This window comes from Macaca nemestrina, chromosome 16 (assembly GCF_043159975.1).
Source record: "Macaca nemestrina isolate mMacNem1 chromosome 16, mMacNem.hap1, whole genome shotgun sequence".
NCBI classification, from domain to species: domain Eukaryota; kingdom Metazoa; phylum Chordata; class Mammalia; order Primates; family Cercopithecidae; genus Macaca; species Macaca nemestrina.
Window position 1 is genome coordinate 5,032,286 of NC_092140.1, and position 16,534 is coordinate 5,048,819.

General features: G+C 34.0%; 1 protein-coding gene across 8 annotated transcripts in view; it reads right to left on the bottom strand.

The window, feature by feature from the left end:
- The window catches only part of LOC105485316 (myosin XVI), a 703,391-nt gene that overhangs the window by 336,801 nt on the left and 350,056 nt on the right, over positions 1-16,534 (bottom strand). For all 8 annotated transcript variants that reach the window (XM_011747599.2, XM_071081051.1, XM_011747600.3 and 5 more), the window contains one exon: positions 7,855-7,920. In XM_011747599.2, coding sequence (XP_011745901.2) covers positions 7,855-7,920 — 66 coding nt within the window. The remainder of the gene's footprint in view (positions 1-7,854; positions 7,921-16,534) is intronic.

A 16,534-nucleotide genomic window follows, 5' to 3' on the forward strand; every position in this document is an offset into this window, starting at 1 on the left:
CTCTAGACCATTTTTCTGCTCATCAGAATCTTACTAATTTTTTAAGATTTGCCCTGATCACATTTCTTTTTTATTGTGATACTTATTTAAAAAAAAAAAACCCTGATAGGATTTATTCCTGTCTAACCTCTTGACTTGCTAATTAGGACTACACACCCTCAACACAGCTATTTAATTGTTGTCCTCAGCTCGAAGTGAAGTATGTGATTTTTTCATTGTTATTTGTGTTTTGTCTCTAGCATGTCTACACAGTGCTCAAGAACGGGACACTCTAAGTATCTAAGGCAATGTATTTTCTTATAGAATCAACAGATCTTTGTTGGCTTGATGATGCATTTTTGTTTCTGATTTTAAGGTTGCTTTTTTGTAAAGCCCATGCAGGAAGATCTGGCTCCTTTCTATTTTCTCTTTCTCCCCTACATGTAACATGTTTAAAATGAATGATATTACGTGTCTTCAACATAAGCACAATAATGGACCCTGTCCTGGTTGGTTGTACTTCCTGTGGAACTGCCTGCTGACTCGCCGCTGTGACCCGCATCCTGGCAGTGGTGGTTGCTAGCGTCAGATCAGCACTGCTGTGGCAGAAAGCAGTCTAACCGGGAGGCCTGCCCGCTGCCTTGTGTAGACGTCAGTCTCGAAATGAAGTTTGCCTCAAGAGAGTTCTATGTCCATGATTAATAACTTGCTAGAAATAAAAATGAATATTATGCAAAGGCTTAACATAACAGAGTTCATAATGAAATAAAACTAAAATGCAGATGTTATATGTGAATTTCTTTTTAAACATGAAACAGAGAAGTCATTCTCCTGGTCTTTATAGTCTATAGATATAATTATATTTAATGTTTTTTTTTCTTGTAAAGTAATCGGCTGGGAAGAAACCCAAATATTTGAACAAAATTTGTCATTTAAAGCAACAGACATAATACAATGATAACCACTAGAAACAAAAAGAAATAAATTTTTGTTACGTGGCCTAAGGACAAGATTGTTTTAATGAATACCCGATAGGTGACTAGTTGATATTATTTACTAGGCACTAATATTGCTACAGGGAATAACCACTAATTCAATGTAAAATATATGTCCTTATAGCAACCTAATATCTATTATTTTATGGGTTGTTACCTATAGACAAGGAGAGCACAAACTATTTGATTCTACATAATGGATGCCAAGTTCAGAAGGACTAGACACTTTCGCCTTTTCTTATGACCTATAAAAAGCAGGTAATTTTACTGTAAGCTTTATATCAGCGCACCTTTTACCTGATATATTTTTTGTATTTATTTTCCATTTTTTCCATTTTCGTTTTATGACAGTTAGAAATGATAAATATAAAAGGTGGTCTGTGTGTGTATATACATATATATGCAAATTCATTTTATAAAATCATAATACTTACATATTAAATACTTAATTCATATACAGAAACATATTTAGATTTTATTTATATTAATAATTGTATAAATTATAAGTTGCATTAGCTATTTTCAGTTTTAATAAACTATTCTAGTAATGATCTCAATGTATTATATCTTATTCTTACATTAATAAACAAATATGTCTCTTAATGTGTTTCTCCTTTTCTCTATGAATGTGTATTTCTGAAAAAACTGCAAATACAACATATTATTTGAAGCCATAATACCACCATAGTGTCAACACTTTAAAAACAAACACACCACAAGTTAACAGTTTTTTTTCCCAGCACAAGATACAATATAGTATGACAAGTTGTGTCATACTATAAAAAATTATTATGTTAAATTTTGGCTAATACTTAAAACTTTCCCTCTAGATCCATAGAAGCATCCAAATAAGAGTAATTTTTTTTAACTTTTCATTCAATTATTCAAAGCTGACTTTTGTCTCACTGTTAATTCTTGTTAACTCTACAATCAACTGTTACCATAAACATAAGCCAGAAATAATATATTAATAGTAACTTTAAATAGGGTGTGTTTCTCTGTCTTTCCCCTCCCACCCCTTGATGCATACATAATTTAAAATTTAAAGGCATGAAATGCCAAACTAACCTAGGTATTTGAGGGCAAATGATCGTCTGACACAAATGCAATAAAAACAGATACAGTCTCCTTCACAGCTGTCATGATGCAGCTACTATCAGTGAAATTCTCCTAACCATGAACAATTATAAAGACTGGATCAAATACAAATCAAGTATCTAATGGCAGGGATAGTAAAATCAGCAAAGCAGCAATGACTTAGGGAGCTAAGATCTTGAAGAAAATCAGGATGCACCGGGCCACACGGGATCTTTTCCATGCCCTCCTCCCAGCACACACTGCCCCTGTGCTGAGTGTCTCTCAGCAGCATCACGGAAAGTCAGCCTAAGTGTCTCATGCTCAGCAGAGATTGGAGCAGCCTCACACAGTACTGGGGAGACACAAATCCAAGTTCCGGGTTCAGAAACAGAGGAAAGCCAAAGGAATATCAGCCCAACGTTTCACCTGAGTCCAGTAAGGCGGCTCGCCTTTTCGAAGGGAGGCCGGGCTTGGTGGCTCACGCCTGTAATCTCAGCACTTTGGGAGGCCGAGGTGGGCGGATCACGAGGTCAGGAGATCGAGACCAGTCTGGCTAACACGGTCAAACCCCGTCTCTACTAAAAATACAAAAAAATTAGCCGGGCGTGGTGGCGGCGCCTGTAGTCCCAGCTACTCCGGACGGACACTGAGGCAGGAGAACGGCGGGAACCCGGGAGGCGGAGCTTGCAGTGAGCCGAGATCGCGCCACTCACTCCAGCCTGGGCCACAGAGCGAGACTCCGTCTCAAAAAAATAAATTAAACGAGACGTCACAGGGTCAAAGGTAGTTTGTCTACAACTTGTGTACCCACTAGGAGGAAAAGTCAAATCTTCTTGGAAGGAAGATAACATCTTCCTAGACCCTACGGTTTTTTTATATTGGAAGTTCAATATTCCATCAAAAATCCCCATGGATGTCAGCAAATATATCCATGTATGTAAAACAAACACACACACACACACACACACAGAGTCACATTGTAGAAACAGACCTCAATATTAGAGTCATAAGACACAGGATTAAAAAACATCACGTTCAAGAAAATAAGTGGCAAGATGAAGATGAAGAATTTCACCAGAAGCCTGGAAACTCTAAGAGTATAAAATGAAAACGCTAGCATTGAAAAAAATCACACAACAGACATCAGCATTTTAAGGAATGATTCATTAATCATTCCTTAAAGTTTATCAGCAGATTCAAAACAACAGAAAAGATCATTTAAAATATGGCCAGGCAATTATCCAGACTGTGGTCAAAGAGAAACAAAAGTAGAAAACAAAGATTAATACAGTTTATGTTTTTATAGACTTTCTACATATATACATATATACAGATTTTTACAGAAAGAAATCACAAATAGATAATACCTTAAACTAATTGACAATGAATTTATGAAATATCATACATGTAGAATTCAGTAAAGCTACATTTAAAGTAAAATTTAAAAGCCCCAAATACTTATTTTAGGAAAGTCAGGAAATCAAGGACATATCTATATAACATAAGCAATAATCAAATTATACCCAAATAAATTATAAAAAAGGAAATTTTAAAAACTCAGAAAACTCACAAATTACCAACATATGGAATAAAAAGAAGTCACTCAAAAATTCTACAAATATTAAAAAGATAAATAGAACTATGAATATTTCTATGCCTAAAACTCTTGAAGATTAAATGTAACTAACATATTTTTTTAGAAATGCAATCATTAAAAACTAGCACAGAAAGAATATGAACTGTCCTACATATGTCAAAGAAATTAAATCCAGAACTAAAACTTTCTCACAAAGAAAATACCAGGTCTTAATGGTTTCATTTGTGAATTCTTCTAAACATTTAGGAGGGAAACACCACCAAATTTTCAAACTCTTTCAGAGACTAGAAAACAGACTAGAAAAATTCTGTTTATGAAATCAGCGTAATTTTGATACAGAAGATTTAAGTAAAAAAAAAAAAGAAAAAGTGAAGGCTTATCTTTTTCATGAACATAGATGCCCTAAGCAAAATATCACTGGATAGACTTCAGTAATATAAAGAAAAAGTTAAAACATCAAAAATGCAAGATAGGTTTAATATTTCAAAATCAGGAATTATAATTCACAAACAAAATAAAGAAGAAAAATATTCATGTCAACAATTGATGCAGAAAAAATACTTACATTTGATAAAATTCTATACCTTTCTATGATAAAGACTTCTTAAAATAGCAATAAAATGAAATTTCCTTAATCTGATAACTGATATCTATGTAAAATTTATAATTATTTTTATACTTCAGGTTTAATTACTAAAGATTTTTCCTGAGATAAGACATATATGTATTTTTAAATGAAATTACTAATAGTATCTAACATTATTCTGGTGATCCAATCCATTAACATAAGAACAGACTAATAATAGGATTTTAAAGAAAGAAATAAAATTATTATTGTTTCAGGCAACAAGATTGTGTACACAGAGTATTTTTAAAACATACTAGATAATATTATAGCTAATAAATAAATTTTACGAACTTGCTAGTTTAAGGTAAGACTTTTTAAATTGTGTTTTTATACATACAGGGAGCACACACCAATGGAAAATAAAATTTTTAAATGATTATTTATAACAGCATTTAAAAACATTTAATGAACACTATGCAAGATATCCTCCAGAAAAGCACACAGGATGATACACTGAGAGGAATTTCACATTTTAAAGCCTCAATAAATGAATATACTGAAAAGACTCAGTACTACTAACATTTTTTGTCTGTTTCTAAATTGAATTGTAAATGTAATGCAATCAAATTCAAAATCCCAGAGGGAGTCCCCTCAGCACCCCAACAAAACTGACAAACTGATTCTCAACCTTAAAGGAAAAGGCCAGGAATTAATTGCTAGGGCAATTTTGAAGACCAAAGGTGGATGACTTAGAGTACAAGACATAAAAATGTATTATAATAGACCAATCAAACTGGATGGAAATTCTATATCCATTCATATATAGTTATGAGATTTATGCAAAAGTGCCAACACAATGTCCTGGAGAAAAAGTGCCAACATAATGTCCTGGAGAAAAGATGGTCTTTTTTTTTTTTTTTTTTTTTTTGACAGAGTCTCACTCTGTCACTCAGCCTGGAGTGCAGTGGCGTGATCTTGGCTCACTGCAACATCTGCCACCCGGGTTAAAGCGATTCTCCTGCCTCAGCCTCCCAAGTAGCTGAGATTACAGGTGCCTGCCACCATACCCTGCTAATTTTTGTATTTTTAGTAGAGATGGGGTTTCACCACTTTGGCCAGGCTGGTGTTGAACTCCTGATCTCGTGATCTACCTGCCTTGGCCTCCCAAAGTGCTGAGATTACAGGCGTGAGCCACCGTGCCCAGCTGAAAGGGTTTTTTTAAGAAACAGCACTGTGTCAGGTTAATACACATTTTTAAAAAATGAATCTTGACCCCTGCTTCTTACAAGATGTTTTCAATATGCATTAGGAATCCAGAATGCTTAAAGATCTTTCAAGTCAATAAAGATAGATGAACCAATTTTAAAGTTTTTAATTTCAAAGCAGGATAAATTCCTGGAATAGATGCATCACGAAACAGGATATAACTGTACAGTAATTATGTGAAAATGTGGTTAATATCATTGTTTGTCAGAGAAACACAAATTAAAACAACAATAAGATTCCACTATGTATACCCAGTAAAATGATAAGTAAACAAATGAAATTTGAGCAAAGAAGAGGAACAATTAGAATTTCTGTATTAAGTTATAGATACACTTTAGTACAAGCACTCAGAAAACTGTCGGTATTTATCAAAACTGAATGTATGTATACACTTTGATGTACCAATTCCACTCTTTCCAACAAAAGAAATACATATGTTATCAAAAAATTTTTTGTGAAGATGTTCATAGCAGTAATATTCTTGCTTCAAAAGACAACATCTCTATCAATAGTTAATTAAACTGCTATATATCCACAAAAGGAAATGTTATACAGCAATACAAAAGAAAATAACCTATTGTACTTACTGTATTGCTACACACAAAAACATGGGTGAATCTACCTTCTATAATATTGAAAGGAAGCAGCCAGGTACAGAGAAAGATAGTCTGCGAGATTTCACCCACATAAAGTTCATCCATGCAAAGCGGAGGGCAACAGTAGTCAGAATTGCGCTGTCTTTTGGGGAGGTATGTCATGTTTGAGACAGGGCATGGGAGATATCTGTAATCCTACTAATACTCTATTTCTTCATGTGCATGATGGTTTTTACAGTGTCGTGACTTTTATAAATTAGTTGAACAAAAGATTTAATATTTGTATGCTATGCAATATTTATATTATACTTCAATACACATATTCACAGAAATATTAATTAGGACTCAACAAAGTGAAAGATACAGAACTGAGCTTTTTCTCAAAACCATTTAATAACCACATATCAGATTAATTTCAGTCCTTGGATGAAACTCCTGAAATGATCATGGGTGAATCCTTTGCTCTAGCTTCTCATGCTCACATACATCATTAGATTGCACAGGATGAGGCTGCCATACGATTGGGAGGAAGGAGGAGGGTAGGCAGGTTTCAACACAGCTTTAAAGTAAACATGGCACTGACTTTTTAATTTAATTTAATTTTACTTTATTCTATTTGGAGACAGGATCTCAATCTGTCTCCCAGGCTGGAGTGCAGTAATACAATCACAGCTCACCGCAGCCTCAACCTCTTGGGCCCAAGTGATCCTCCTGCCTCAGCCTCCTGGGTAGCTGTAACCACAGGCACACACCACCATGGCTGGTTAATTGTTTTTTCATTTTCTTTTCTTTTGTTTTTTTTTTTGTTTGTTTGTTTGTTTTTGTTTTTGTTTTTTGTAGAGATGGGTGTCTCATTATGTTGCCCAGGATGGTCTCAAACTCCTGGCCTCAAGTGATCCACCAGCCTTGGTCCTCCAAAGTGCTTGAATTACAGGCATGAACCACTAAGTTCAGCCAGAATTGACTTTTGGTAAGATGGGTGGAGGGTGGGGTGGCGGATGCGCTCTTGTTCTCATGAACTTTTTCTGTGAAAATACATATTTGATTTCCTAGGAAGTTGGAGAATTTCTAATTTTCTCTCTCCTCTCTGTTCTCCGCCCTGCTCACAACATCTATGAGTGAGCCCCAGCTTCAGGAACATATACCCACTCCCTGCCTCCTGGTTTTGGGCAGGCTCCTGTTCCCTATTGGTGAAACCAGCCTTGCTGTTACACAAAAAACAGCTCCTATGATATAGTATTTTTGACCCATTTCTACTAAAAAATCTTACTGCATTTTCAATTGATTGGAATAATTTCCTACAAGCAATTTCTCTTTGAATTTTTAGGGCCTCATAATTAAACCTGGCAAGTAATTTGGGAAAATGTAAACATGCGAAATCACCCTTTTTTATACCCATTGCTTTAACATCATAGAACTCTTCAGACACAAGTCACGTGTCCAAATAAAGGCTCTAAGCCAAATGATCTTGAGTTAGTCAAGAATGTATGGAAAATATATTTATATATTATTTAATCTTAGAAGTCTGTCTAATGGCTATAGTCATAAACAAATTACACATTTTAAGTGCAAAGAAACATTTTGATAAAATAACTCTGATTTTTAAAATTGCCTCAAAATGAATTAAAGTCACTACGATGCAATCATTCAATTCAGAATTTTAAAAAGGTTTTTAGAAGTTTGCCTTATTGTTTTTTTTAGTCATTTGACACAAATATGCATGACTAGAGCACATTACTCTACATTATTCAATGATATTTAAAATTTTGTACTCACCATGGAAGAATAAATTGGAAGTTCCTTGTATGGGTTAACAAGCAAAAGAATGTCCCCAATGAATGTCTGTGAAAAAAGGGATGCAAACAGTTCATTATTCATATAAATAGCACTTTAAAAAACACAAATCATACAATTTAAAAGCCATTGTATGAAATATAAAAAATAAGAAAAATCTACTTAATATTTTGTAACTTTTTAATATTTCACAATTTTTTTAAGTTTGGAATTAAAAATATTAAATGAATTAAATAATTCAAATTAAATAAAACAGGCTTTATTTCACTGAGCATATGAGAAATGAAATAGTTAAATTCTAAGAATTTCTTTTCTTAAAAGATTCTGTGAGAACCAAACAATGAAAAAATATAGACTTAAAACATGTGACAAAATACCTATGAAAAAGTCAATGGGGTAACAAATTCTGTTATTCTGCTACAGAATAATAAACTGCATAAGAGAGAAGTTAGTAAAGCACAATTATCAAATAAAATACTTTGTTTCAATTAAAAAGTGACAATGAGATACAAAGGCACAAAGTACAGATGGAACAAATAAAAATAATAAAATGATAGATTTAAACCCAAACAACAACGACCACATCAATTGTAAAGGTACAAAATAGTCCAATTAAAATGCAAAGATTATAAATTGTATTAAAATACAAAAGATGACTACTTTAAAGAGAAACATCCTAAACATATAGAATAAAAAAAAGGAAAAGAATGAAGCAAGGTATGCATGCAAACAATAACAGCCAAGAAGATGACTATGGAAATAATTAATTTATAGAAAATGTGCTTTTGGAAGCAGTACCAGAAGTAAAAAAGAAACATTTCCCAGTAAAATGATAAATCAATCAGGAAGAAACAACATTTCTAAATTTCTAGGAGACTAAAATCTAGCATCACATATATAAAGCAATAACATATAAACGTAAGTTAACAATGATAGTGAAACATTTTAACCATTTTTCTTAGTAATTCATGGAACAAGCAGACAAAATTTTAAAGTAATAATTACCGCATTGACCAATTTATTTATATAAAACACTGTTACTGACAAGTTGAACACTGGCTTGTTTCCTTAAACTTTAAAGATTTGAGTCACACAGAGTATGTTCTATTACAGTAGAATTAGGATAGAATATTGTCTCCCAAACTCTGTGTGAAGGGCCTTAATGTCATCCACCAGAAAACTAACACCAAATAAATGTTTACCCTTTAAAAAAAGAAGAATATTGTATTGTGTGTTAAAAATTAGCTAAGAGAGCAGAGTTTTGGTGCTCTTACTATAAAAGAAAAAGATAACTATGTGAGGTGATGGGTATGTTAATGTGCTTGACTGTAGAACTCATTTCACTAAGTGTATGTACATTGAAGCATCACGGGCAGGGGCAGTGGCTCAGGCCTATGATCCCAGCACTTTGGGAGGATGAGGCAGGAGGATAGGAGGATTGTTTGAGCCCTGGAGTTCAAGACCAGCCTGGGTAGCATGCTGAGATGCCATCTCTACAATTTTTTTTTTTTTAAATTAGCTGGGCATGGTGGTGTATTCCTGTCATCCCAGCTACTCAGGAAGCTGAGGCAGAAGGATCACTTGATCCTGGAAGGTTGAGGCTGCAGTAAGCTGATATCTCACCAATGTATTCCAGCCTGGGTGAAAGAGTGAAATCCTGTCTCAAAAACACACAAAAAAAACCAAAATCCAAACAAAACTCACGTTGTATCCCTTAAAAAGATACAATTTTTAAAAAGGTTATTTTAATTTAAAAGATACTGAAGTCACTAGTAGATACCTAGACAATCACCAAACATTTTTAAATTTTACAATATATTTGCAAATAACTTATGAGCTAAAAGGAATTAAAATGCAAATAAGACTATTTCTATTATAACATATCGTAACTTGTGGGATGCAACTAAAGGTCTACTTAAGATAAAAATTATAGCCTAGAATACATGTCAGAAAAGGAAAACAGGGGTGATAATTAATGATCTAAGTATCAACTTCAAGGAGTTTAAAGAATTGCATCAATTATAAAGAAATAAATGAGTAAAATAAAATAATATCAAAGCAGAAATCAATGGAACAGGGAGAAAAAAGCCAAAAGGTGATCCTTTGAAAAATGTACAATTTATCCCAGCAAAACTGATTCAGAAAACAAGAGGAAATGCACCAACTACCAATAGCAATCAGTAACATGACATCAAGACAGATCCTACGGACATAAAGACAGATGAAGACAGTATCATGAACCATATTGTAGCCACTAAATTTAGATATGTAGGTCAAGTAGACAACAATCCTAGGAAAATACATCATACCAAAGCTAACACAATAAGAAACAGAAATTCTAATTAGTTATTTCCCTATAAAGTAAGCGGAATCTACATCTAAAATATTTTTCCACAAGGACAACTCAGGCTTCACGGGTGAATTCTTTCCAACATTAATGTACAAAATAAACAAATATTCTACAAATTATTTCAGAAGATAACAGAAAAGGGAACACTTCCCATTTTAAGAACCCCACATAAAATGGACATTAGAATCTAATAGGAACATTGCAATAAAGAAAAATGACAGGCTGAACTCTCTCACTAAAATACATGTAAAAATCCTAAGCCAAATATTAACAAATTGAATCCAGCAATTTAGTAATAATGATAATACATCTCAAATAGCTTTATTCTAGAAATGCAAAGCTGATTTCATAATTGAAGATCAACACTTGTAACTAATAATATTTAAAAAAAACTTAAAAAGACATATGATCATCTCCATAAATGGAGAGAAAGCATTTAATAATATCCAATGCTCATTATTGATTAAACAATAACTTTGAAAACCATGAATGTAATGAGATTTCCTTAATCTAATGAAAAGTGATGATACCTATGGCATAGCTGCTGCAAAGAACTTTCTTAATGATGAAACACTCAAAGATTTTTTTCTGGGATTGGCAATGGATAGGGCATTTATTATTGACATTTAAGTCTTTTTTAGTGAAGTTCTATCTCATGAAACAATGCAAGAAAAAAAGGTATGACTTTTTTAAAAAAAAGAAATAAAAGTCATCATTTGCAGACTATATGGTATTGATGTAGGAAACCAATGGACTGTTTATGTAAATTAATACTGACATATAACTTTAGCAAGTTTGATAAAAAATGAATATGAAAAAATCAAAATTGTATTCTCTATATATTACCCATGAACAATTAGAAAATAATTTTTTCTTCTTATTTTCCATAAAACAAACAAGCAAACATTTATTATGTCCTCAAAACGTGAAGAATGCAGATAAGCAAATTTAATAGACGTGGGAAAGACTCCTACACCAAAGAATAAAAATTGCTCCAGAGAAATTAAAGATGGCCAATAAAAGGGCTACACCATTTTGTGAAATGAAAAATGAAATACCGTAAAAATCTCAATTATTTCCACTTACTCTATATATCCGATGCAATACCAATAAAAATCCAATGGAAATTGCTAAATTAACTTTAAAGTAGACATGAATCAAAGGTCATGATTGGCTAATACATGTTTAAGAACAAGGGGACTTTCTATTTATCAGGATTGACTATATAGCTGTAATGATCAAGATATTTGGGAATTTGTTTATGAACACATGGACCAATACAAAAGAAAACAGATCCTAGAAAACAGACCCACTCCCTGGGGTCAACTGTTTAGGACAAAGGTGCTGTGGCCATACAGCAGGGAGACACATGTGGGAAAAGTTTTAATCTGGATCCTCCTCTTTGACCATTGTGAAATCTTTTCCACATGGGTAATATACTATGCCTTGGGTTTGGGCCATAATCCCCAAAGACACCATCCTAAACAACATAATCCCGGATGCTGAAATCCCAAAAGAGCGAAATATCTAAAGTCCTAAATCCTACAAGTCGAAATCATGATGCAACTCTTGTGCATACAACCAAAAACACAACAATCCTTTCCCTAGAATTCAGCTTTCAGGATTTTAACATTCAGAATTTTATTATTTCAGGATTGTGATTTGCAGGATTATAGATGTTTGCGATTTCAGACTTTGAGGATTTTGATTTTTGGGGATTTCAATCTTTTGAGATTTCAACATTCTGACTGATGGCATTGGGGATTGTGTCTTTCAGGATTATGATCAGCACCAAAATACCTTAAATGTAAATGCTAAAATAATCAAATGTTAAGAAGAAAATGTAGGAGAACATTTTCACAACCAATGCCAAGCTTTCTTAAACAGGTCACAAGAAGTATGAACCCTAAAGAATCTGTAAAATTGTACACTTTGCTTCATTTAAATACACTATATGAAGAGAACAACACAAGCCATAAACTGGATGAAAATGTTCTCAATATGTATGTTTCACAACAAAAAGAATTTCGTGAATATATAAAAACTCCTACATATCAAGAAGAAGAAAGAAAACCCCATTTTAATGGCACTATAACTGAACAGGAAATTCACAAAAGAAGATAATCAAATGAACAACAAACACATATTAATATTTTCATTTGTTAAATCAGAGAAATAGAAATTAGAACCACAATAAGCTACCACTCCACAACTGCCAGAATAGCTGGAATTTGAAAAACTGTTAGTGAAACAAAAATACCATTTATGCCAAAAGCAATTGGGTCATATCTACCAAAGCTGAACATATTTTATGATGCTGGCATTCCACTCCTAGGTAAAGATCCCACAGAAATACTTATGTGGGCCAAAAAAAAAAAAAAAAGGTGCAAAACTGTTTATATTATTCACATTTACTAGAAAAGTGGAAACAAGTCAAAGTTTCCTCAAGTATAGAGTGGATAAATTAGAATATACTCATATAGTAGTTTATTGTACATAAACAAAAATTAGTAAATGCTTTTACAAGCAACAGTATAGCTGAATATTAGAGACATAATAATGAGATGAATACTACAAAACAGATTGCATTTATATAAAGTTAAAAAACACAGACAAAACCAATCTATCGGTGTAAATGTTGGAATATTTTGTAATGACAAACGTGGATTGGGGAGGACTTCTCTCTTCTATTACATTATAATTTGCAGGTTACGTAGGTATGTTCATGAAGTAAAAGTTCATTAAGCCACACATTAACGAGTTATGCATTACCTTGTTTATATGTTGTTATTTAACACAACATTTATGGAAAAGAAGGATTGCTCAGTATTCTATACCCAAGTAAATAAGAAAAGAAATAAAAGTGAAATAATACGTCTGCAGAGGACGTTACTAATGTAGTATCTGAAAACTCCTGTTAAATTCCAGAGAAGAAAAATGGAGCTAGAAAGCAGATTGTAAGTGACTTTAGAAATCTTTGATTAAGAAAGACGATAAATTTTAAAATCAATTAATAAATACTTCTAAAATGGCATTTTTCCATTGAGGTATAATTTTTAGATGGGTCTAATTATTGAAGGAATTTCAGACTGTCTTTGAAAGTATGTTTTCTGACAAAGAAAAATGGTGTATAATAATGTGAATTCATATTATTGTAAAGTCGTAGAGTATAACTTTGTATAAATAATCAAAACGAAAGAGGCTGTTTTGATGAAATGGAGCATTTTAAGGGTACTGCAGAGAAATAATTTTTCAAATTGTAAAAATCATGAGAATTCGTTCAACTCATCTTTCTAATATATTAAGGTTCTTTCCCCCAACAGCTTACTTGTTAAGTACTCAAAGGGGTCTTTTGGGTGGAGTGGAATGATTTGGAACTACATGGCAGGTATTGCATAGCATAACGCAGTATATCATAGGTGAAGCTCTGGATAAATAGACAAGGGGCACTATTAACTCAAGGAAAGTGTATGCATTCATGTTACTTCAAATATCCTTCAGGTGAGAGAAACCTCAATCTCTGACACCAGCTTGTCAACATTAGCCTCTTGAAATGCTCTTAAAAACAGGACCTACAGTTTATGTGTTCCCTTTTCTGCACAATCTTGCCAGCATCTATTGTGTTTTTGACTTTTTAATAACAGCTGTTCTGACTGGTGTCAGATGGTATATCATTGTGGTTTTGATTTGCATTTCTCTAATGATCAGTGATGTGGAACTTTTTTTACTGTTTGTTGGCTGCATTTTTGTCTTCTTTTGAGAAGTGTCTGTTCATGTCCTTTGCCACTTTTTTTTTTTTTTTTTTTTTTGATATGGAGTCTCACTCTGTCATGCAGGCTGGAGTGCAGTGACACTATTCTAGCTCACTGCAACCTCCATCTCCCGGGTTCAAGTGATTCTTCTGCCTCAGCCTCCCAACCACCTGGGATTACAGGCACCCACCATGACGCCTGGCTAATTTTTGTATTTTTAGTAAAGACGGGGTTTTACCATGTTGGTCAGGCTGGTCTTGAACTCCTGACCTCAAGTGATCTGCCCGCCTCAGCCTCCCAAAGTGCTGGGATTACAGGTATGACTCAGTGCACCCAGGCTTGCCCACTTTTTAATGAGGTTGTTTTTCTCTTGTAAATTTAAGTTCCTTACAGATGCTGAATAGTAGACCTGTATCAGGTATATAGTTTGCATATATTTTCTCCTATTCTGCAGGTTGTCAGTTTACTCTGTTGATAGTTCTTTTGCTGTCCAGAAGCTCTTAAGTTTAATTAGATCCCATTTATCAATTTTTGCTTTTGTTGTGATTGCTTTTGCTGTCTTTGTCATGAAATCTTTGACCATTCCTATGTCCCGAATGGTACTGCCTAGGTTGTCTTCCTGGGTTTTCATAGTTTTGGGTTTTACATTTATGTCTTCAATCCATTTTGTATATGGGACAAGGAAAGGGTCTAGCTTCACTCTTCTGCTTATGGTTAGCCAGTTATCCCAGCACCATTTATTGAAGGGGGAGTCTTTTCCTCATTGCTTGTTTTTGTCAGCTCTGTCCAAGAACAGATGGTCACAGATGTGCAGCACTACACTGTTGTTGGGAGTGTAAATTAGTTCAACCATTCTGGAAAGCAGTATGGTGATACCTCAAAGGGCTAAAAGCAGAATTACCATTCCACCCAGCAATCACATTACAGGGTATACACCCAAAGAAATATAAATCACTCTACCATAAACATACATGCACACGAATGTTCACCGCAGCACTATTCACAATAGTAAAGACATATAATCAATTTAAACGCCCATAAATGACAGATTAGATAAAGAAAGAATGGTACATGTGCATCATGGAGTACTATGCAGCTGCAAAAAAGAACAAGATCATGTCTTTTATGGAAACATGGATGGGGTTGGAGGCTACTATCCTTAGCAAACTAACACAGGAACAGAAAACCAAACTCATGTTCTCCTTATAAGTGGGAGGTAAATGATAAGAACTTATGAATGCAAAGAAGGATGGGAGGTAAATGATAAGAACTTAGGAAGGCAAAGAAGGAAACAATAGTCACTAGGGTCTACTTAAGCAAGGAGGCTGGAATGGGGGAGAGAAGCAGAAAATAAAACTATTGGGTACTGGACTTAATACCTGGGTTATAAAATAATCTGTACAACAAACCTCCAGGACATGTGTTTACCTATATAACAAACCTTTATAACCCAAACCTAAAATTAAAGTTAAAAAAAGAGGCTCTGCTGCATCAACCTGGGTCACCCTGAGTGGCATGTTAAGTGGCTGAAATGAGCCAGACTGTGTGCTAGGAGCTGTCAAGCAATGCTTTATTGCTCTGGTTTGGTTTTAGCCAATTACAACATATTTGTTTCAGAATTCTTTTGGCTAACCAGATGTTACAGGAGGTCTTGTGTTTATTTTGTGGGGTTTTTAAATTAGTCTTAAGTCCCACTAATGTGCTTGTAAAACAATACTTCCAGCAAACTTCTTTGCTGTCAATAAAGGAATTTGATTGCATATTCTGTTCTCTCTGGCGCTGCTGGCGGTAAGTATTCAGAGAATGCAATGCTTGTATTCTGTGCATTTCCTGGAGAGCATGTGTCTCATCACATGCATTTCATTTTCTGTTTGAAGGTTTGAGAACTTCTTAATGCTGCCAACTGTGGAAACTCCCTAATCTAATGTCCAAATAGAAGGTTATACACTTAGTAAAAAGGCAATTTGCAATCTGTTTTGAAAGATCATACTATAAAACAAATCAGACTGTAGCAAAAAGACATGAAAACCCTGGTCAAATGATTAAGTCAGCTAAAATATTTTATCTTGGCTCTGAAAAAAGTCATTGCTCAACCCTCAGTTATTTGCTATGGATAAGTAAATATTAACTTCTTTCTCTCATCTAAAAATAGGGACTTGGTTGAGGAAGTCTACTCATTTATTCAATATTTATTGGGAATCTATTATGGGTCATACATAGCAGTGAACAAAACGAGAATTCTTTCCCTTATAGAACTTGCATTCTAGTGGGTATGGACATGAGAGAGAGAGAGAGAGAGAGAGAGAGAGAGAGAGAGAGAGAGAGAGAAACAGAGACGGAGAGAGAGAAACAGAGACAGAGACAGAGAAACAGAGAGAGAGAGAGAGAGAGAGAGAAACAGAGACAGAGAGAGAGAAACAGAGACAGAGAGAGAGAAACAGAGAGAGAGAGAGAGAGAGAGAGAGAGAGAGAGAGAGAAACAGAGACAGAGACAGAGACAGTCTGTCAGTCTGTGTGTATAGGGAGAATCAGCACATGGTATTTATAAGAATCTAAGTAA